The sequence below is a fragment of the Lissotriton vulgaris genome, chromosome 3_1 (genome assembly GCF_964263255.1).
Source record: "Lissotriton vulgaris chromosome 3_1, aLisVul1.2, whole genome shotgun sequence".
In the NCBI taxonomy this organism is placed as follows: domain Eukaryota; kingdom Metazoa; phylum Chordata; class Amphibia; order Caudata; family Salamandridae; genus Lissotriton; species Lissotriton vulgaris.
The window spans coordinates 446,812,545-446,836,984 of NC_141689.1; the positions used below are offsets into that span (position 1 = coordinate 446,812,545).

At 41.9% G+C, this 24,440-nt stretch overlaps 1 protein-coding gene across 1 annotated transcript in view; it reads left to right on the forward strand.

The window, feature by feature from the left end:
• Positions 1–24,440, forward strand: part of LOC147726613 (zinc finger SWIM domain-containing protein 6-like) — a 304,204-nt gene that overhangs the window by 225,019 nt on the left and 54,745 nt on the right. Inside the window, exons 10-12 of the mRNA XM_086963481.1 lie at positions 948–1,094; positions 10,287–10,547; positions 17,285–17,420. Of these exons, the coding sequence (XP_086819607.1) occupies positions 948–1,094; positions 10,287–10,547; positions 17,285–17,420 (544 nt within the window). The remainder of the gene's footprint in view (positions 1–947; positions 1,095–10,286; positions 10,548–17,284; positions 17,421–24,440) is intronic.

A 24,440-nucleotide genomic window follows, 5' to 3' on the forward strand; every position in this document is an offset into this window, starting at 1 on the left:
CTGTTATTGGCTTTCTCCAGCAACTTGGCCGGCAGCGACAAACGAGATATGGGTCTGTAATTATTGGGATCGTCTTTATCCAAATTATTTTTATTTATTAGCGGGAGTATTGAGGCGGATTTCCAAAGCCTAGGGTATTCGCCCACATCTATGATGGTATTAAACAAGGGCGTAAAGATGGAAGCCACGACCTCAGGAATATTTTTGAGCACCGCAGCTGGGCAGGGGTCCTTGGGAGAACCAGACCGCGATGCCCGCAGAAGGCTTGTAACCTCCTGAGATCTGAAGCGGATTAAAACCCTCCAATCTATCAGACACTGACATCACCCCTGAGAAACGACCTGCTGCGCCTCCACCTTATTCTGGAAAAAAGAGGCAAGCGATTCACACAGTGCTGGGCTACTATGTGAAATGGGTGTGTTGGGCTTAGTCAGATTGGTGATGGTCCTGAGCAGTTCTTTGGAGGATGAGTTTGCCTCCTTTATTTGCTCCGCAAAGTATGCTTTCTTGGTCTCTAGGAGTAGTTTCTTGTAGCCACTGAGGCTTTCTTTATACTTTTCTCTATTGATACTGTACCCTTTCCTCCAAGCCCTTTCAAGCCTTTTGCACTCTGTTTTATGCTCTTGCAGGTTCACTAGGAACCAAAGTGCTAAGGGCTGGGCTCTCCTGGGGGTAAAAAGCGTAATTGGCGCAAATTTGTCACATGCACCTAGAGTACAGGTCCGCTGCTGTGTCAACATTTGATGGCAGAATTTGCGTATTCAAAGACAGACAATTCCCAATCTCCGTGCTGTCTGTTTTTCCAGGCCCGGATGGAGGTACTCTCCCTGGGCTTGTGATTAGATGTGCATTTAACAGTGTAAGTACTATTTGGCAGAAACAGTGTGCTGTTTTGTTTGTAACTGCTATGCTCATCTGAATGGTTTTTTTCGCATTCCACTTTCTAGAGCTGCTTCACAAAGGATTAACCTCAATAACCAATCTTGAAGGTTGGGTCGGTCATCCACTTGATCCTATCGGTACTCTCTTCAGCAGCCTAATGGAAGCCTGTAGGGTGGATGACGATAGCTTCCACGGATTCCATGATTTTGCAGGTATAGAAAGGTTAATTTAACATTGATGTATGGCCTAATTCTGATTTCTAGCATTTAATCTTTTAATTGTGATGTATATTCCTGGAAACTGGTTTTTGCTTCAGAATGTACAAATCTGGGAGAGAGTTTATATTTTTGTAGCATGAATATGTTGTAATTCACATCCTTCCCATCTACCACCTAGCTTTTGAATTGTATGGTATGGTGTACGTATCGACGATAATCTTGAATGATTCATTGATGTTGACCTGAAGCCCACTATGCTTCACAATGGAGATAGCTTTGTGGTTCTAACATTGATTTATGTACATGTATGACGCTGCAAGGAATGAGGTGCAGTGATATGAGCAGAAATAAAATGACTTGGAAATAAAATGTTTGAATGAAAGACTCTCAGACTTTACCTATTTTGTCTTTATTACTGTAGATCACATGTTTTGCGCACTGCTACAATCTAGTATTTGGAGTGACAGTGCAATTTTGTTTCTCCTAAGTAGAGGTTACCAGGTGCCTTCCCTCGTTCCACCAGTGCACCTGCACATAGACTCGCCTCCAGTTGTATTTTGGAAGTTCAAACTCCTTTTGATCATCTGGGCCTGACAATCTACAGAAGTGCAATCGGACTCACTGAAATTGCAGCTAGCAACACATTGACAGCTGAATGCTTCAGAAACAAATCGGACTAAAACCAGTTCAAAGCAAAGTCGTATGCAGTGAGTCTTAGGCTGTCTCTTATGGAGAGTGCATCCTTCCTATTTAGTCCTAAATATATTAAGTTCCAATAGTCAGACCAACTTAGTCGTTAAACTCTGTTTCCCAAAGGACCACAAGGAATTCTTGTTTGGCCCACCAGGCAGTAGTGCCAAATACTCGTTTGTACATGTTCTTTTCCAGATGCTGGTTGCAAGTGACTGGTTACTGAGGGGATCTAGTTATGCATGAACTGTTCTGTGGAACAACAAGAACTTGTTACTGTGCAGCTGTTCCTCAATTTCACACACCCCTTCTCCCCTCAACCTCAAGTGACCGTTAGTGCAGGCTCCTTCCTCAGAGAGGGAAACACATCTAGATGACCTGACAATCAAGGGCCTATGGTCTGCTGATCAAGAGCCTATGTCAATGCACTGGAATTATTGGTGTCTCAGTTAGAACTCTAAGCATTTTTCAGTTTGGTTCAAAACAAAACTATTCTCACAGATATGACCGTCATGTATTTTCTTCAGAAATGGTGGTGGGGTTGGTGAGTGGATGCAATCACCAGGTTTTCCCAGAGTAGTGCCAACAATCTGACATTGAAAACAGAAGGACTCCGCAACAAATGATCCAGACACCTTCCAGGAGTATACAGCGACTTACTGGACCTGCTCAACATGGCGAATCAAAAAATGTATGAATGGGAAATGACCACCTGGATACTTCAGCAATAATTCCAGTGCTCGGGCTGGAGTCTACCTTTGTCGCTAAGAACTCAAAATGCTAAAGCTTCACCATCTGGTACCAACAGGGCATCGGCAATGGCCTATAGATTTGTGTACACTTTTCTTCCACTCCCACAGATACCATATGTACACTTTTCTTCCACTCCCACAGATACCATATGTAGTGAGGGAAATGCAACAAGCACCTGTGACTCATTTCTCAGAGAACTCGCATGGTTGAGACAGACTTCATATACTCACTAATTCTGGAATTGTCCTTAGTTCTCAAGAGGCTCCATCAAGACCACATCTCAATCAGCCCCCTTATTCTCAGGGCCTTACATCTTGCGATTTGGCACCTGAGGTCTTGGAGTCTTATTTTACCTTGAACTCCCAGAAGAATGCATGCAAATTTGTATTGAGACCAATAAGCGAATAATGGCGTGATAACCAACCAAATGGAAAAATAAATGTCCACTTTCTCTAGTCTCAGCAAGCAGGCATACAGGCCTCTGTGGCTGTTACTTGGTGCACCTAGAGAAAACAGGCTTGGCAAACACTTCAGCCCATATACATTCTGCCTCCCTAGCAGCCTACTTGCAAAATAGATAACTGCCTTCATGGGACTTAAACATTGTTCACCCAAGGCTCATGGTGCTGCTATTAGATCTGTAAACATTCACACTACTGTTCTGCTTTCATGGAAGGTTGCTTCCTCATCACGGTCACTACCCTTTGTAGAGTTTGTGAATTGTGAAATCTAACAGTGGAGGAGCCATGTATTTAAGTGCACTAAGATTGGGGTTTCTTGCGAACAAACCTCATGTTCCTGCTAAAGCTTTTCTCTCCATACCATGACAAACCATTGATCTGCCAGTTTTTTTCCTACAACTTAGTTTGGTTGAAGAATCGCCTTACAAATGTTAATGTCGAGAGCCCTTATGTACTATATAGACAGTACTAAATCCTTTCGAAAGGCAAAGAAATTCCATGTAGCTTTTCGCAAGCCCCACTTAGACTCATTTCCAAAGCAAGCCTTGCTAGGGTGATTGTGAAGTGTATTTAAGCTTGCTCTGCCAAAGTAAAGCATACACTGCACTCAGTGCCTCGGGCACATACCAATCGTAACAGAGCGACAGTGGCTTCACCTGGTGATATCCCACCTGCCGACATATGTAGAGCTACATTCTGGTACACCTTTCAACCCTTTACAAAGCACTGCATGGATTTTCATGCCCGCCTAAAAGCATAAGTATTCTAACTGTCCTTAAAACTTTGTTCCAAACTTCATCCACTAAAGCTCACAAGCCATTGCTTCTGATGGATAATTCCAAATGCAGATACATCACCTTGTGAATTTCCCAGAGACACCAGATTGGATAGGCAAAAGTTAAAAGCAACACCCTCACACAAGCAAGTGGCACTGTGACTCCACACATCTCCATCCACTCCGGAAGTGATTAACAGTAATATATAAGCACCTCCCATGCACGCTCTTGTCACTTCCTTTATTTTCATGCCTCGAAATGCTGATCCCGGGCTCAACCCCTTTCATCTCTTTGAAAGGAATTTTCTTTAAAACACATCCCAATGTGCAACATATGTCACCCCCTAAAGCAGCAGGATTCAAATCTTGTATGAACTGTTGCAGACAGGTGTCTGACAAACCCCCACCCCACACAAACACACACATGGTGTGCCTTTTGTGTTTGAATTCTTCATGTGACTCAAAGGCATGCGACTATTGCACCCAGATGAACTGTAATGCCATCCACGAGCATGAGGCAAAGCTCTACTTGATGAATCACCAGAGGGGATCCTCACTGGTCCCTTTACAGGTCAATATCCAAGGTGAGGACCTGCTCTTGAATAAGTTCCAAAGGCAGATTTTCTTCATGGTAAGTCTTCAAATAATTTAAAGAAACTCAAGAAGTTCAGGCAAGACACTTTACCTTGCCACCACACTTTCCAAAAAGGCACATCTTCATCACCGTGCCTCCAGTTCAATGAGAAGCAGATTCTGGTCCCAGTGCACTGAAAGATTCCCAGACCATCAGCAGCATTGGAGTAATTAGAGGGCTTTCTTAAGTTTGCGCTGCACATCTTTTACATGCTCCCTCACATTTATCGAGTCCCAAAGATCCACAGGGACCCACTCTGGTTATAACTGGCTGGTTTGTTCTCAGTGCAGTCTGGACTTAAAGCCCATTTCTGGGATATGGGCTCAACAGAATAAAGCCTGGCCACCAGGGGCAGCCTTCATCCCAGTCTTCTGCCCCTCAGACCACAATCTCAAATTTCCTATAGTGTGCCCTTACCAGCAAACAGCTACCCAGTAGGAAGCTGGAGTCCTCACTTCCGGCAAGGATGGCAACAAATCACATCTGACAAATAAGTCCTGCAGATTGTCTAGTGGGTATACACCCTACCTTTTACTTTCAACCCACTGCACCTGCCACCTACTTCAGACCACTTATCAGAGAATCACATGTTTGTTTTATGCCACAAAGTGCAGTCTCTTTTGGCCAAAAGCACTATAGAGAGGGTACCTGCCTTGGAAGTAGGGACTGAATGTTTTTCCCGCTACTACTTTGTACTATGGACAGCGACCTATGTCCTTCCCTAGATCTTTACCCTCTTGATGCCTTTCTGCAAAAGAACAAATTCAGAATGCCTACTCAGGCCCCGGCTCTCTGTCCTGGATCCTGGATCCTGGACACTGGATGGTGATCTTGGAGCAGCAGGATGCTTATTTTCTTCTCCCCGTCCTTCAAGCCCATAAACTCTACCTATGATTATTGAGGATTTGAGTACTTTGTTTGCTGTACTCACTTTCAGCCTCATCAGTGACCCTCTGGTGTCCACAGAGGTGATGGCGGTGGCTGCTGCCTATCTCCAGGGTGGAGGTTAAGGGGGGTTAACAGTTCCTCCTACGTCAACGACTTGTTGAAAGTGGGCTTACCCCAGTTAGTCGCGGACCACATCTAGATTACTTATCTCCTTACATCTATGAAGTTCTCAATCTGCCAATGTCGCATCCTGCTTATTTCGCGGAGGCTCCCCTTCATCGAAAGAAGACCAATGAGTCCAGGTAATTTGGGGTATTTTCATAATTCATGTCTGGGCGTCTGTGAGGATGGCTTTCAGACCTTTGAGCCTGCTAGCCTCTTGCGTCCTCTTGCCAACTATGCCAGATGAGACATGTCTGATTCCATCCAGTTTTGGAGGGGATTGCCAAAGACCTGCAGTGGTGGCTGCTCGACAGCAGCTGGACCAGCATTAGACCACTCTCCTCACCACCCCCGAGTTGATGGCGACGGGTACGTTTTTATTGGGTTTGGAGGCAATCTGGGATTTATGGGGATTGGAGGAATTTACTTTTTCATTAGAGACCCTCCTCCACATCAGTTTGCCAGTGTTGAGGGCAATTCGCTTTGCGTTAAAGGCCTTCCTTTATTCCAAGGTACTACAGGCGCAACTTCTTACAGACCACACCGCCATGTGGTACTGCAAGCAGGGTGAGGTGAGTATCCTGTGCTAAGAGGCTATATGCCTCTGGAGCTGGCTAAATGATCAGGGAATCTCTGATCGTAAGCCTCCTGGTAGGATCTTTAAATGCTAGGGCAGATCAACTCTGCCTGCAGCTACTAGAAAATCTCGAATGCCAGTTACCCCCTGAGGTTGCACAAGGCTTCTTCCAACAATAGGGAGAACCCTACCTCGTTCTCTTTGCTAGAGGCAAGAATGCGAAGTGTCATCACTTTTGTGCACTGGGGTTCCCAAGAAGGCTATCTTTCAGACTTATTCAGTCTAGAGTACGGCATGGCACTACTGCTTGCCTTCCCGCAGCTACACAAACTGTCAAATTCTGAAGTTCAGGAACTGGGCCCAAATCCTTCTAGTGGCTTCGAATCGCTCTAGGAGTGTGGCACCTGGATCTTCGGGGCCTTAGCATCTGTTCCCTGATCAGGCTTCCACTTCATGATTATCTTCTGTTGCAACAGCAGGGTGTTGTCCTGCAGCCGAGTCATCGCAAGCTGCACCTCCAAGCCTGATGGTTGAGCAACAACAGTGGATTCCCCTGTGACCTTGTTCCAGCGGTCCTTGTCATCTTGACAGGCAGGCATCCTTCAATGAAGGATGTGTATGATGGATGCTAGGATACATTTGTGGCTTAGTGTGGTGCCATCAAAACTACGGGATGCACGATTTTCTTTGTTTTCAGCGTATCAAGGATTTGCTGTGGGGACATGTAAAGGTTATCGGTCAGGCCTTTCAGTTTGCAGGACCGACTGAACAAATCACAGGTTGTGAAAGCATTGACCTACATGTTTAGGATCAAGGCAGGGACCGCACCAAAGTACCTGCAGAATCTGGTTAGGCCCTACGTTCCTGAACGAAACCTCCGCTCTTCAAATGGAGCCAACTTTGTGGTTCCTAGATTTAAACTGGCCCGTATGGGGGGAAAGTCTTTCTCCCATCTGGGACCAGTTCTTTTGGAACTCTCTGCCTTTAGCCCTGCGTAAGGAGGTAATTCTCGCCAGTTTTAAGAAAGGTGTAAAAACCTGGCTCTTTGATAAATAATTGCAGGCTTCTAATAGGTTGTTTTTCTGCGCTTTCGGTGTTTCTCAGCTCTCACATCTTTTGCGCCGGGAAACCCTTTGTGGGTATCTGCGCGCATTATAAGTGCAAAAAATAAATAAAATAAAATAAATACATATTCTAAAAGGTTTACAGCACGTTTCCATATGAGGTATATCATGTTAGCACATTTTTTATATATGCCCCTTTTGAAACTCACAATTATTCATTGAAGGTGGTGATGTCTTCATGTTGGTGTTTCTTTTCATGTTGGACAGTCTATTACACTTATGGCCAACTTTGCGTCGCCCCATCCTTCAAGAAGAGACGCCATCATTTGGACCACAAATGCGCACTCCTCAAATCATACCAGAGAACATTGGGTGGATGAGCAGCTCTTTGTGGGGTTGTCTGTGATGAAGACGAGCAAGGCTGTGCAGAAATTGACCATTTTTCGATGGCTAGTCATCTTCGTTAATATCTGCTATGCACTGCTTCAGAAGCAGCCCTAAGAAGCCCAGAGGTCTTACTCCTCAAGGACCAAGGCTGCTAGCACTGCATTGGCATGTAAAGTGCTGGTTCTGGATATTTCGATACAAAAGGGGATGATGGACGTAGCGTTTGAACAAATCAAACACACACCCTCAGCCAACTGATCTGGGTTTAATCCATCACCATTCTTTAGCTCACTCAGCCACCCCAGTTCAGACATGGCCATATGCAAATCAGTCTGACCCTGTGCCTCATGGGAACAGTCCAGCCCGAACTTTTGCTTGGCATTTCGGGCTGGACTGTTCCCATGAGGCACAGGGTCAGACTGATTTGCATATGGCCATGTCTGAACTGGGGTGGAGTGGAGTGCAAAAAATGATGGATTTAGGCCCAGATCTCTGTACTGGGATGAATGTATGACATTGTTCTGCATTCTGTCCATCTGTGGTTTTTGCATTGGTCCTGGATATTTGTCATGGATCTACATGGACATCGGTGCACGTGTTCACAAGCACTACTGTCTTGACAGCCACGTCTGTCAAGATGGTCATTTTGCCCTCTTGGCCCTGCAGTACTTTTTAGTTTGAGCCACTCCACAGACTCTCAACCTTGGGAGGTGCTGCTTTGGTATCTGTTTACAAGGTGAGGAATCTACAGTTAGAAATAGCCATCAAAAGAACAAGTTACTTTCCTTCAGTGAAGCTCTTTTTGGTGGATACTCGTCTAACTGCAGATTTCTCATCGCTCCCCCACCTCCCTGTTCTGTGGTATGGTCTCTTAAATCTATAAGGAGCCCAATCTTGTAATCTGCACACCGGCTCGTTAAATTTGAAGATTGACTTCGCATCTCAGGGTGCGGAAGAGTTCCTGAAAGAAACTGACGTCAACACATATTGGAAAATATATCTAGCTCCTGTATGTACTTCCAGAGCGGAAAAGCATCGACTTGAAGCCACAGAGCGCAATGTAGAAATCAGTCATTTAGCTAGTGGAAAGGTGGAGTCAGCTGGTGACTACATTAATCCTTGTATTCTCAGATCAAGGTCACATAGCAAAGTACAATAAAGTCCTGAAATAGCATGGAATAATGAAGGCAATGGTCAGTCTTAGATTCTCCATTAGGATATCAAAGTCGAGCAATGAGAGCAGTTTTCCATAATTACTCAAGCTTTATCTTGCCACATGCTGGATTAAATAGGTGTGTTTTTAGAAAACTTCATTTTAGTTAAAATCCTGAGTCTAAGATGTCGTAGGGTTGTTCAATGAAGACAGTGTTCTTGAAGAAAGGACATCTTTGTTTTAAACCAACACTAATGCATGGTTTTCTAGAATGACGTAAATAAATTGCTGAAGAATGCCTTTTTACACCAGGTTGTGATGTGGACTTCTATGGACACATCCATAAATCAGAACTGTGGACATTTGGCCAAGGCAAGAATACCTTTTTTCTACGTAGGAAATAGTGGCATGTATGCAACCATAGTTTTGCAGCTTTTTCTTTAACCATCTCCCCAATTTCAAGTGAGGCCGAGTAACGGCAAACAAGAACAATGTTGGAGAAATATGTGGTCCATCATGGTATTGCGGTCAGCACCAGTTACTCGTTCTAGGTACCGGTCAACCCTAGTTGAATAACAATATAACATTTCAACCCCAGCCCCTACATGGAGGTGTATTTGTGAATAGTAAATTTATAATGGGAAAGGCACACTGTTCGTGGTAAGTAGCTTTTTTCAGATAACATCACAGCCATTTGAATGGAGGCCACCAAAACCTATTTTAACCACTTTCGAGACAGTACACAAAGTAATATAAATGTACCCTCTCATCTAGCATTACTTTCCTTAGATCACATTTACGTGGTCTTTTCCAGCACGTCTTAATTGGTAGTGCGGTCTACTCCCAGGAGCGAGGAGTGCAGTTGTCTGAGATGCTAGAATTAGTTACCGTGCTTTTAACACTTTATTTTGTGCAAGTGGAGTAGTATTGAATTGATTCACCCTAAATAAACTACTCTTACTATTGTTTACTTGAAATATGGCCTCGCCGTCAAGGACATTATTCTTATGGCAAAGCTCAGTTATTGCGATCAGTGTTTCGTTTCAAAATTCTCCTGGTCATGCATGCTTATTCAATTTAAAAAATGCCAACTATTGAGGGTGGCTCCTCTTTCCATTTTGCTTTGACCAATACCCCACCGCCACCCCAGCCCCCAGTATTTCGAAATGTAACCTTGGTCAATTATAAATGACCAACTATCTGCCTCCCCGGCAACGAGTCTAACAATCGGTCTTTGTTTTCAAAGTGTGATTGTAAATATGGCTTGTAATGAATGATTGATGGCGTTCCTGCTGCAGCTCTTATTATATTTTTGAGGGGAAGGTGGAGAACGGGGATTACATTATTGGCCTTTCTGCTGTGGCCAGGAGCAGAAGCTACGCGTGCTCATACGTCCCCTAATTCAGTATAGGAAATGAATTTCTTTGTTATAACTTGATGAAAAGAAACTGTAAAAACAGGTAGCAGCTGTCGCTGGAATTATTGAAGGGAGTTTTCACCTTCATCCCTTGAATTTATTAAATCGGTCAGAGCTTTAAGAAGCATGATAACAGAAAAGGTTTTGTAACATTTGTAAATATCAGATGACTTGAAAAAGGATTGAACGGTATTTAAAGTTAATAACATGTGCTGACCTTTTCAGAGCACACCGGGCAGTGCAAGTCTCTGGAGTACCAGCACCTTCCTGTGCATAGGTTCTTGGAAGAAGGCGAGTCCTATTTGGCGCTAGCGGTGGAGGTGGCACTGATCGGCCTGGGACAGCAGCGCATTATGCCAGACGGCCTGTACGCCCAGGAGAAGGTGTGTCGGAACGAAGAGCAGCTCATTTCGAAACTGCAAGAAATCGAGTTGGACGATACCTTGGTGAAGATTTTCCGAAAGCAAGCAGTCTTCCTCTTAGAAGGTACTGTGGACCCAGTGATGGGAGTTTAATAGCTATGGCGTTTTTCTTTCATCACTTGTGGATTTTTGAGGCAAATCCCTCTGTGTGGCCACCTGACTATAGTAAAGTTGGAGACACATTCCTTTTTCTGTTTAGCTGTTATGTTGGAAAAGAGTGCAATCTGCATATTTAGAGCTACTAATTGGATAAACCGGAGACATAAAGAAACAGATTATTGCATGATAATATTCAATATATATTTTTTCTAAATGGTGGTTTTTCATTCTAATTGACGTTGTTGGATATGCAATTTCATTGATGTTCATGTGCTTCTCATGTATATAAGATCCTGTTTCGATAAAAATCGAAACCACATTTATAAACCTAATATACTGCCCCAGCTCAAAAAGATACTAATATTTTGCAATCACCATGCATACTTAATTGGGCTCCATATTTTTTGCAGACCTCTTGGGTGTAACACACGTATCTCTTCAGTAAGCATGTTTAGTTTCTAGAGCAGACAAACGCTCAGAGGCATCTTAAGTGTGACCTTGGGCACAAGCAGTGTCCTGGCCTAAATCTGGTAAAGCCATTCTTAATCCTTTCCTAAACTTCATGTAGCAGGTAACCTCACAAACCTTCAGAGGCCAGGATGTCCAGAGTAACACCACTTTGAAAATCAATAGCAAAAAAAAAAAAAGCTTGCAGGACATTCTCCTTCAATGTGCAGAGTTTGAATGCCTGGGCCAATCTGAACAGACCAATAGGGAAATAGCGAGTGAACAAATGTTGTAGTGACTCAGGACCAGTGTTAAATACTTTAAAACCTACACCACATTCTAATAAATGAGGATCCAATGAAGATTCTTTAATCAAGTTTAAACAACTTGATTCTAATAAGATTGAGTACCCTTTATTAGAAGGGGATAATCCCTATTCGGGTAGCAATGTGGGATCTACCAGAGCCAATGTCTGTCAAATCCTTGATTTTTCTATTGCTTTAATATATACCATTCTTTGAACCCCAATTATTCATCACTTCCAGGCAAGTGCAGATTGCCTTTTTTAGGCTTCTCTCTGCAACGTTCTCCTCTGTTTTTGTCCCAATATCTTAATATCATTACTGATAAGAGGACGAGGGTCTATTTTAGTATCTCCAAGCAATACTTTTGGATGCTGTTGAGTCAATCTTAAATTATTTGTTTATTTAGGCAAATAACTGAAAGGGAACACACGTTTTCAGACTGAGGGCTGAATCGGTGCTGTCTGCACACTTTTGTAGAGCCTGTGCATTTGCTGTTGTAGGAGTAGCGCAATGGCCTTCATACTTGCTATAAGCGTGTTCCTGATAAGGGCAGAAGGGACTCTATTAATCAGCGGAATCATTAAGCACACTATTCAGAGATGCATAGGGATGTAAATAATGTGAAGAATGACTTTATAGATATTCTAAGTTTTTATTGGAGCTCACATGGCATTCTTTAAATCTAATTGGACACTAATGTCTCATTTTCTTGCTTGTAATCTGACTAACGGATGTTGCTCTCAAAACCCAGACCATCACACCCCAGATCTGTGGCCGAAGGTACTCAATTCAATATTTATGATTTAGAATTCCAAAGAATTCCACATAAAATACATGATTAAAACACCATTCCATACTTATGAAAATTCAAATAAAATTACGATGTTATGCTAAAAAAAAAACATGCAATTAAGAGGACAATTTTTCTCTTGACTAGGCTATACTCTACAGTGTACAACTTCAGTTCAATGCAGATGGTCTTACAACATAAAGACCATCTGCTTTCTATGGAATATCGGGAAACCTGATTAAGTGAGGTACACAGAAGAATTAATATGCGGTTGTAATCCAAAAGTATATATACCAAACATCTCACAACAATTAAAAAGCTTCTTTTAGAGAAATGATCCCAATTAATACTAGCAGCAAAAAGTTTTTATAAAGTGCTCAAGAAAGTGCTGATGCTCTAAGCGTCCTCTACGGAACACTCTTTACCAATGAATAACTAGCAGCAAAAGTATCTCATAAAGTGCACATAGGGACTTAAAAAAGAAAAAAAGTGCAAGTGCTCTGCAACTTTTTGGGAGATTATTTCCCAACCTCACCTAGCAGCAGTGTAAATGGTCTAACCTAGAAGAAATATATACACTCAAATCATCGTAACATTTTACGCTCTTAATAAATATTAAATTTTTTTTTGAAGAAGAGCAAATGTTTAAAACGCATCAGTTCCGATGGGGGGGGGGGGGGGGGGGGGACAGAAGACTATTACGGGCCTGTTCTGCTGTGGAGATATTATGCTTTAAAAAACCAATCCTTAAAAATCGTATTGAATGTTTTTTTAGTCGTATTGAATGGAGTGCAGGGCACACAAAAAAAACAGGATTCAGATTTTGTATACCGCATTTACATAGGTGACTATCTTTCATTTTTGGGGATACCCTCCCAGGAACCTGTTACAATTCTTAGAGGTAATAAATTCATTCTTAAGAACCGAATCACCCTACGTACTCCGTGTTTCAGGTTCCATAAGACATAAGGTTGGGGATTTTTAACAAAGGTGCTCCCGACAATACAATCCATCCTTCTATTCAATGAGCATAGTTTCAGATCTTTCACGAGAAACCACATATATTGTCTTCTTAATTATCATCTTTAAAGCTGTTTTACATAAAGCCACTGCCCCGTCCGTATCTAAACCAAACATGCTTAATGCTTTTAAATTTCTGGTGGTCCTCTGCCCTGGTTGGAAACTGGGTTACATATGCATTGCGCTGCCAAACCACCATTACGTGTCGCCTGAGAAATAAAAAGCAAAATGCATTGCAATCTTTTAAAAGATTCATGCTGTTGAGTTTACCCGGCAAAATAATCAGTTAACAGTACCATTTAACCCAACAAAATTGTTGACTCTGTGAAAGTATCCCCAGCTGGTGGCCTCTGACCTCTGTTACAAAAACAAAGTTCACTTTAGCCCAGTCTTTGCAGTCTCTGATATGAACATAATTCACGGAAGGCATAGGGACAGGAAAATAGCAGCTGCTTCCCCGGGAGCTCAACTAAACACTTGGTGTGAATACCTGACTTAAGTGTCAGCTTCCCAGCGCGGGCTTCACCCTCAATGGGACTACCATTCCCAAAATGCAACATGCCAACGCTAAAATTAGCCGAGTTTCACTGGCAGAGGACCAAAAGTAACTTTTTTTTTTTAAGAGCTTACAAACTCAACAGGGTCCTGAAGTTTATTAGCAATGCCATGTGAATACTAATCAGTAGCATGTAAAATTGGATTCAAACCAGGCACAAGTTCGAGGTTGAGGGGGACTGATGAACAAAAGTTGAATTCGCCAAACATACCCCACCGCATCGGCAAAGGCCATCCGCAGTATATAGAAATATAGATAAGATTATGTTAAACATGGGCCCATATTTACAAGGCCCTGCAAAAACCGAGACGGCGGATGTTGTGAGACTCAAGGCTTTAGTATTCCTACTTTTTGTCTGGTCTGTCCCGGTCTTGCTTCTCAAAATATCTTCACCCTAGCTAGGTGCCTTCTATAAATATTAGTGTGGCCTTACAAAACAAATATATTAAACTTAAAGCAGTGCATATGCTAGTTTTTGTTGAAGCCGCCCTGGAATACAGTGCTGCAACCTTCTATAGCCAGCATTTCTCTGACTGGAGTAACCTCGAACACTGGCTTAAAGTACTGCTGTCTGCTACAGAAAGGGCTTGGTTCTAACTGCAGAAACCACTATCAGCAACCTAGGGTACGGCAGTCTGCCACAGCAAAGAGTTGTCTGACTCGAGGGACCTCTAGTGACCTCTTTGCATACCGCAGCCTGCATCGGGAAGCTCCAATCATTGAATAGTGAGCTCCCTCGCGACCTATATTCTTTTATCATGGTGAAAATAAATTCAGTTTGGGCTAAACGACAATGTGGTCACATCAATAATACTGTGAGAATGACATTGATTTTAACATGGTTATTTAGCTTCTTTTTTTAACATTGAAAGCCTCTGTATCAAAGTAATTTTTTCATTGTTTTTCTCCTTTTTTTTAATATATAGAACTTTTTTATATATATGAATATACACATTAAAATAGGCAGACATTCTACATGAAACTAGAGCAAACCCAGCACACTTTTGAGAAAATAACCCCTGAATGAGGACACTTACACATACAAAAAAGTACTCATGCCTACTCGGACAAGAACCATCCAGACTCGTACAACATTCACAAAGGCATATATATCTGGATGTAGGGGAGTCCATAGATTGAAAGGTCTCCCCGACAGTGTGAGAACTGTGATCGTGAAGCGCCAAATCCATGTCTTCAAGGGCTCATGCATTTGTTCTTCAAAAAAGAAGAGAACTATTAGCCTTGTCAATGTTGGTGTTCCATGTTGTGGTATTGTATTCTATTGTCGCACCTGGTTATCCACTTAGTGGCCTAGAGTTTACCTATGGTGCTGTTCATTCTGACTTTCTTCTACAAATACTTCTGGGTTCTTAATTGGATGTAAATCTGTAACTATAGTAAGCTGGCATGGCAACAAACACTGGTCAAAGGGGGCGGCTCATGCAGCTGAAAGCGAGAACTACATTCCAGCTTGGGGCTCAGGCTGTTTATTTACCAGAAATAGCTGAGTGCACTGTTAATGGAAACAGATCAGGACCGTCTTCCGTTCTAGTTTTTCAAGTAGCAGTGTTATAAACCGCTTTAAATGAACGCAGCAGTGCAAGGCAGCAAACTGAACACATTTAAAATCTAATTCAAATCAAAACATATTTCACCTCAGGACATTAGTTTAACACGATCCCTATGCTGACAAATAATTTCTTTAGTGACACTTCTCTAATGATGTACAGTCCATCAGCCCTTTGACCCCCAAATTCTCATGAATACCCGGCGTCTAAATAAATGACTTTGTCGCTTGGTATATGTCCATATTTGTCGCTTAATTACAAATAATTCTGGTACTCATCTGTTTTAAGGTTGAGTTTCCTTGTTTTAACACAGTCGGAACACTTGGTGCAAACTACAGACAAAATTAGATTCTAATTTTACATTCCAAAGGATAGCCTGAGAAGTGACCATGACGCATCTTCAAAAATATGGGACCGTACTGCTGTGGTGGAAACTTGACAGTAAGCAAGAATAGGAGTGTTTCTGTTTAGTAAAAAATGTAACATCAAATACAAACAGTTTACATTTTGATATTCTCACAAAACATAGGCGGGGAACCCCCATGACTGCAGTACAGTTTACAGAATCACAAGATATTAATAAAATCCAGTGTTTATTTCTTCAATAAACCTAAGGTTCTCTGTTGATCCTTAAAGAAGGAAGCATATGCTTTAGTAGCGATGCTCTGCAAAGTCTGTTTCTCCTGGGCTGAAGGAAAGGATCTGTCTGTCTCAGAACAGGGTTATGCTTTTTCCTAAAATCAAGGAGATCCCTTATGTTCTGTACCAGTGGTCCATATTGAAAAGGGTCTATTTTCAAACTGCTGGGTATGCTGTGCACTTGCAATAATGTTCTCCTCACATGTAACTTCCAAATTAATGGTATATTTTTGCTGCTTGGTCTTTCTATAAAGCCTTTGTGCACGAAGCAGTAGCTGTTGATCTTGGTTCTCACTGAATTGAGAGCAGTGAGTTTAGCACAATAGCAGATTGAATTTTAGGGTTTGTTTCCAGCTACAGTTTTGACCACCTGGGGGCAGGAGATTTTTTTTTTAGCAGGCCAATGTCGAACGAGTTGATACATTCACAGTTGGCTGATGGTCATTCCTATCACTGCTGAGCAGCACTAGGCTGGGGATTAGCAAGTGAGTTTGGGATACACCCGAGGTGGAAAGGGTAATGGATGCATGTAATCCAGAGGCGGCCGTTACGGATCGGGGGGAATTTGATATAAAAAAGCAAAAAAAAACTTCTTTCCGCACTTCTGCTCCGCGTCGCCCGGAATTGGAAGTACCCAGGCTTCCCTATACCAATTACAATGCTGCAATTCTACCGTGCCGTGGTTTGGTGCTGAGATGGTAACTGGAAGCCTAGGGCATGTTTTCTACCCAGGCAGTAATGCAGCCTGAATGGAGAACATGTAAAGTGCGCATGGATGTTTGGCTGGCCAAACATTAATTTGCACTTTACAGAGTGCCCAGCACTCCTCCCCTGCTCGGTGATTAGAGCAAACGCGCCCCATAAAGCTGAAGCAGCAGGAAAAAGTAAAATGACTACATTGAGTCATCATTTTATTTTTCCTATATTTGCACTGCTGCAAATCAGTGGAGCGATTCTCCACCGCCTTAGCGGGGGAGCTGTCCCTGATGTAATCATTCCATGTCTCATCTGGGCATTGGTAATTTGGCAACATATCAATTGTGGCTCTTTCCTTGTTGATGTTTGGCAGTATTAGTAAGAGACCTGAATGGATGCACAATGGAAGAATGCTCTAAATGTATTTGAAGCCTATTTCAAGAGCCGTGTCTTCATCACTACCCTGATTTGAGAAAAAATAAACTTGGATGTTTTGCCAAAGTCACTAAAAGTTTTAAGCGTCCTATCTTGTCATTCAAAGTTGAAGATCCTCTGTAAATGAATTAACCAATTCTGTTCAGCTAATAACAGTATGAAATGATGGCCCACATTCATTTTTTTTTTTTATGCTCAACTTTGACTTGCACTGTAAATTTTTACATTGTCTTTTCTTTTCCTCAGCCGGCCCATACAGTGGCTTGGGCGAAATCATCCATCGAGAGAGTGTTCCAATGCACACATTTGCCAAGTATCTCTTTACCTCTCTCCTACCTCATGATGCTGAATTAGCATACAAAATTGCACTGAGAGCAATGCGGTACGTATTAAATCACTGTCTGTGTGGCAAAAAAACATTTAGTACAGGGGCACCGGATAGCGTTTAAATGCCTAAATTACTATTAGTAAACATTGCTGCCATTTTCTTGTTTTGAACAGTTTACCTAAAGCGCCTTTTAAAAGTTCTTGCACGTTTGGCCAATTCGTATGCTGGCACTTTAATTTAGGTACAGGAATAATTTTCATTTGATATTCTAGATCAGCTGCCTATTTCTACCGATGTTTAATCAGAAGGCAGCTTCAGCAGAAACCTTGCTCAATAATTCATTGCTTCTTGAAAATTAGATTTTGAAAATGTGAGGAATAATAAATATGCTTGACTGGATCTAATTGAGGCTTTCAGATCTGCTGGATTTTTCACATTTGCACTGTGATGTCACAATTTCAAACCTCTATTGAAATCAGCAACTATGGTGAAATGCAGCTTTCCTTGTAACCCGTGAGGGGTAAGAAAAGACAGTGTAGTATTTCATAGTCTCAATGTATCAAACATTGATACAATAATCACCAGTAAAAACCACCTCATCATATATATTTGACTCATTATACATATGTTGGCGTCGTTTTTACCTGTGTCTTGCACTACATTAATGTTCGTTTCGACTTCAGTAAAGAGGGACACGATGTATTAGCATGTGTCCCTGAAATGACTAGATTGTGTTCATTCTTCTCGTTTACTGTGGAATCTGTTTGCTTGCTGGCCTCACTGAGTGAATATCTTTGAAGGTTTATGGCCTCAAACCTCCTTTGTTCCCATGGAATACATTAAAAACACTCTGGCATCCAGTTACTTGTTAATCTATAGCTGGGTGTGGCAGGAATGTGGTTAGTCATTGACTCTACTCGTAGTCTCTCTTCAGTGATAGACTTGACACTGAAAATAGACCTTTCCTTTTGCACGAGTGGGGCTCCACACTTTGGTCCGAAAAATAAATGACCATCACATATATGTAGTTGAGCTGGAAATTGTTCTACTTAATTTTAACATATGGCATGCAGTTATTGTATTAGTTAACAAAGAATAGGCATTTACTGGAAACGAGCATTTTATTTCGGGCCAATCCTGAAATGATATTCTTTGCCGAGCTCTAGAAATGTTACCAGGCCCGCATACAATAGCTCTCCAAGTTTGAGGGTTTTATCCACTGGTGCACAGGAAAAATTTATGAACTAGTTTCCACTGGATTATGGGATGCCCTTTAGCTAATGAGAAAATGGGTTTGTATTTATTCATCGCACTTCCAGAGATAGTTACATAGTATGCATGAAGTAATGAGAACAAGGTGCAGCGCGTATACAGGCCCAATGCACATCCTTCTGCACATTTGAAATACTCGTGCAGCTGATAAGTGTATATATATATATACTTATCAGCTGCACGAGTATTTCAAAAGCATGACCCATTAAACATTTAACAAGATGACCCACTTGCCCATACCATGGCAAATTAGTGAATGTAAACTACATCATATCCTACCATATTGGGTTTCTAAGATTATTGATCATGGCTCCTAATAAGAATGCCTCATCATTAGATGTTTGTGCCACCCTCAAAGTTTAATCACTGCGCTGTTTGTTATCAGTAGTTTCTTTTACTTGTATGCGCTGAAGGGACACACTTCTGTTCACAGTATATGCCCCACAATTATATTCTCATTCTAACGACCCTGGTTGTGTGTATGTTAGGTTTTATCCTTGAGTGATTATAGTTTTTACCGATCAAGGTCCGAGTTCATGAAATCCATTTTCAAAAAGATGGTTAATTTACAGGAATAGTTCCCCTCAGAACTGAACTGTCACAATTAATTGGACAGAGCTTTGCCTTGACTCGACTAGGTTTTCATTGGGGAAGGTTTTTTCACCCGAAAGAGTGGTGACTCTTCAGTACTGTTTTGGTCCTATTCCTAGAGTTACATATGGTCCTAAGAATTAGAGTACACCTCTGAACTGGACACTGGTCAGGTGACTTATCCAACCCATAACGTTCTACATCAAAGTTACCTTTTATGGTCACTCTAGTTCCCTTCATCTATAAAAGTTTTCCTGTTTCTGACCTCTAGGAATTCAGTCATCTAAGGACTGTACTGTACTAAGTTTTGTCAAAGTAGTTCATTTTGTCCTTTGCGTGTTGTGTACAGCATATGCATTTGGACCTACACATGGAAATGCAAACTTGTATCATTGTCCGTGCACTTAATTGCCATTTTCTGCTTTAAGACTGTGTGGCTTTGTCCAGAGGAATGGGATTTGGCAGGAGGTTGTTTGCAGTGAGGGATACCCTTATAGACTAAGCATATTTGTGTCCAGTAGGGAAATGTAATCATACTGCCACAAGTTGCTGTCATCTCGTTCCCATCCTCTTGGTAGATTCTAGAACATTAAAGAAATGGACAATAAGAAAATTAGCTTCGTGCAGCTAATAGTCTGTGCAGTCCTGTTTCTTGACAGATCTCTACCAAATTGTGCTTTGTTTTGGGGTAAGGAATTGTGGCCGAACGCATATGGTGTCCCACTTTGATGTGTGGCATACATCTCTGAAGCCTACCTTGAGAATGACATTTCCACAGCTGTAACTGGCCTCGGAGCACCAGTGATGTTTAGGTACTATCTGTAGTCGAAAATTGCTATTCTGTATAAAATCCACAGCCACCTTTTCCTCGGTTTCTTATAATATCGGCATCATTCACAAACCCCTGTTAATGACCAAAGAGCATGTCTGCCTAAGGCTTTTAATCCCACCCTTAAAAAAAAAAGGGACAACCATGGCATTTGTGACAGTCTCCCTAACTAGTTTCTTCCATGCACAACCAACGTTCAAGATAATGGCTCTAGCCTGACAGCAGTACAGAATGACTGCTTGTGCTCTCTATACCTGCAAGTTTCATATGTTTTGGTATCCAGCCTACTGGATATACAAAGCCTACTTCCACAATCCCAGTAATTAGTGGCACAAATTGAATTCCCCGACTTATCAGAACGCCTATACCACCCTCTCAGTACACTACCTTCAAAACACTACTCTACCAGTAAGAATCCTAGCTCACTAACCTGTATGCTACTAAGCTGCAGATCTGCAGTAAAACATGCCAAGGAAATTGTTGAGACCATACTTGCGGAAGAAATTGGCATTGCATTCCCTATAGAAATCTGGCTTAACCGGCACCCAACCTTGACACTAGACTTGCTTACTCCTCCCGGCTAATCCATCGTTATAAGGGATTGAGTGGGGCCAAATAGGGGTTGAGATTGTGATCATCCACAAAGAGTAAACCCAACTTAATTATATAGAAACTACGTTATTGACCTTCGAATATCTCGGTGTAGAAATCAAAACTAAAAACACCTACTGCACCAAGCTTCACACCATTTATCACCCTCCTGTTGATCACACACTCTTCGCCGAGGAACTAACTGACCCAATTACGCAGTTCCCACTAACTAACTCAAACGGCGTGCTTCTGGGTTATTTTGACGTACACTGAAGATGCCATAAACCATAACCTAAATATCCCACTGAAAATTAACTATTTCAAGCAACTCTGTAGCAACTAGACCCACAATAAAGACTCAACTGGACACAATTATTACGAAAAGTTAACTTGTCTCCCTTCACTTCATCTTGCCTATCGACTGGTCTGATCGCCATCATAATAATGTTCAACCTCAAACGCCACACATCCCTCCCAGCACCAACCAATAAAACCATGCACTGGTCTCGGAACCTCAAGTATGTCACACTTGTGGAACTTGAGTCCAGTATCTGCACTCAATTACATTCTCTACCCTTCCTTCACAACTTTGATGACCTCACCTCTCACTATAGCTCATCAATGACCGGTGTTTTTGACCAGGACGCACCACTCAAACTAAAAAGATAGAGAAAAATCAAATCCGGGTCGTGGTTCAGCTCAGACCTTAACAGCAAATGAAGACCACTTGGGCAAACCAAAAGTTTATGGAGCCGGCCCCCCTCACTGGCACACCTCACTCCTAAGATCTGAATGTCTTTCCTACAAAAAACACATCTTGAGGTAAAAAGCCTTCTTTCATAATCCACTTGACCATGTGAAGAACCGACTAAGGGAGCTCTTCCAACAAAATCAAACCATCTACGCTTACCTCCCAACAGGAAACCATCACAATTGAACACTGAAGAAATACCTAACTTCTATTAAAGATGTAGAAATGGAACGATCTCAGACCCTTGACAGTCTGAATTCCCAATCCGCCGGCTCCACTGACACAAGTCAATATGGAAATTCCCTCCTAAGACTTAAAGACCAAAACAATCAATCTATAGAAAGCAACAAACTCCTTCACCTAAAAAAACAATGCTAATTGGACAGACTTGAAAACTGTAACAGAAGGAGAAATATGTATAATAATTACTTAACCTGAATCCCACATCACTGATTCCCCCCCTCACTTCGACACTAGTACAAAACTTCAACCACATAATCTTCTCATTCTGGACTAAAATAATCAGCACCTCTTCAGGCCATGTACTAGACTCTGTCCAACTCCAAATCACCCCATTCTAAAAGTCTGGGGTGGACCTCAACAACCTCACCTATCACCAATCTTCCTTTCCTAGATAAAATGTTGATAAAGTGTGTCCTTCTACAGCTCCACCAACACATGGAAGAATTCAACATTCACAACACATTGCAATCAGGATCCAGGAAAGGTTGTTGCACAGAAACTGCAATGCTCAGTAGAACAGATGACATTAACTAGTCCCTAGATGAAGGTGACACCTGCCTCCTAATCATACTATACCTATCAGCGAGATTTGATGCAGTTCACCCCCCACGAGACACTTTAACTGCATTGGTATCAATGGCACAGTCTCGAGCTGGTTCACGTCCTGTCTTCAACATCACTCACAACAGATACAAATCAACACTGTCTCTTGAAGCCCACACCAAGGATCCATCTTCTCTCCAGCCCTATTCACCCTTTTATTGGAACCTCTCATAATTATCCTGAACCAAGCTGGGATTAAGTATCCTCTATATGCGAATGACACACAAGTCTACTACAGAATAAGATCACCCAGCGACATCGGACATCTTAATACCACACTAAGATGCAAAATTGGCTAAACGCCAACTACCTTAAGCTGAATCCCTGTAAGACTGAACTATTACTCCTCTCGCCTAAAAACAATCTTTACCCATCCAAGAATGGCTCAAAAATTGGACATACTAAACTGCCCTGCCACACTGTCCAACTATGTCAAGTCATTGGGTACCACACTGAATGAACACACAAAAAATGCAGCCAAAGGAGGGTTCCTTACATTACAACATCGCAAAAACATCAAACCATTTCTTCCCCCTGACAATCTTAAGACAGTAGTACAATCCCTAGTCCTCTCGAAACTCTACTACGGCAATGCCATCCTGACTGGATCTCCTAAGAGCCACCTTGCACCCCTAAGAACATTTCTCAGTGAGGTTGTCATGCTTATCACAGGAATCAAATGGTTTGATCACATCACACATGTCCTAAAAAGTCTCGCCTGGTTTCCCATTGAAGGAGGATGCATATGAGTGTGTATCACCCATAAAACCCTACATACTAAAAACCCAAATATCTAGAAGCTAAACTGAGCAGGAAAAGACTGGGCTCTGAGAAGTCCCAACTCTCTTCTTCTTGGTTCGCCTGAACTTAAGGAAATCAGCACAGGCATGCTGCTTCTCTGAAAATACCCACAAGATTTAAAACCCGCTCCCAAAGGACCTATGCTGCAACATCTCCTTTTTGTGCTTCAAACAGAACCTCAAATATCTACTCCTCAACTACTTCGACAATCACTAGTTGATGTTTCCCTAAGACGCAACTCTCCTTTGAAAATCTTTCAGTCTGAAAGACCACCTAATCTGACTATGCAGATTCTAGCCTGCCTACCTCCATCCAAATGCTGGATTACTGTATATTTCTGTATCCATACTGTGGACTTAATTTACTGTATTTTGTTTCTGTGTGACTGTTTTAAAACCAAATCGACCGCATTATGTACTTCTTGTAAACTTCTCCAAAATATGTAAATGGCTCTGATACCATTGGGTACATCCAGTGCTATATCAAACTAAAAAAAAATAAGTTATCAAGATGCTCATCGTAGGGGACTACTATTAATAATTTCTCATGAATCGCTGGGTAGCCAAGACAGTTTACAAAAATAGTGATCCAGGTTGCAGTCTCTCTAACTGCTTCATCATTTTCTAACCTACTTGCACAACATCCTCTGTGAAGTAAAGATGAACATGAAAGTCACATTTCACTGATGAACTAGGGCTCTGAAACTCAGCACAATATAAAGTTTAACATTAAAGTGCAATTCTATGAAGACCAATTACTTCATCTAGGACTACTATGGATTTCATAGCTCAACTGGTCCCTCGGGCACTGAGTAGCTCAAAGAAACCAAGATGTAAAGACCTGTCTGTTGGTTGGCAAACCTATGTTTCAGAATAATTAGCAATGTGTGATTAATTCATTAAACAAAGCCCTGTACTTGCCTAATGCATGAGCACTCTTCCATTCAATATCAGGTCCTGAAATTGGTAACTTGTTTTTCAAAATGTGGCCCCAAAGCTACAACACATGAGCTTCCTTCAGTCCCCTAACTCTGCCCACCTAACACTAGCAATGTGTGTCGACTAGACCACTAGCAATGTGTGTCGACTAAACCTTTATTCTCACACTGACCAATTCTTCATCGCCCCTTCACAATGTTTGACTGTTTTCTGTTCTTCCTCATTCTAATGGTAGCCGTGCACCATACAAAAATCAACGGCAAGTAGTTTGAGCAGAAGACTTCTTCATGCCTAGTATCATTTAGGAATTGCCAGGATTTGCTGCTGTGACCCCTGGCTGGCCATGTACAACCACCAGCTTTGCGACTTCTGGCTTCAGATGTTGGAAAATCAGTGCCAAGAAAATATGGGCAAGTCGCTCTTATGTCTATTTTTTATTATGCTAGTAGTTTATT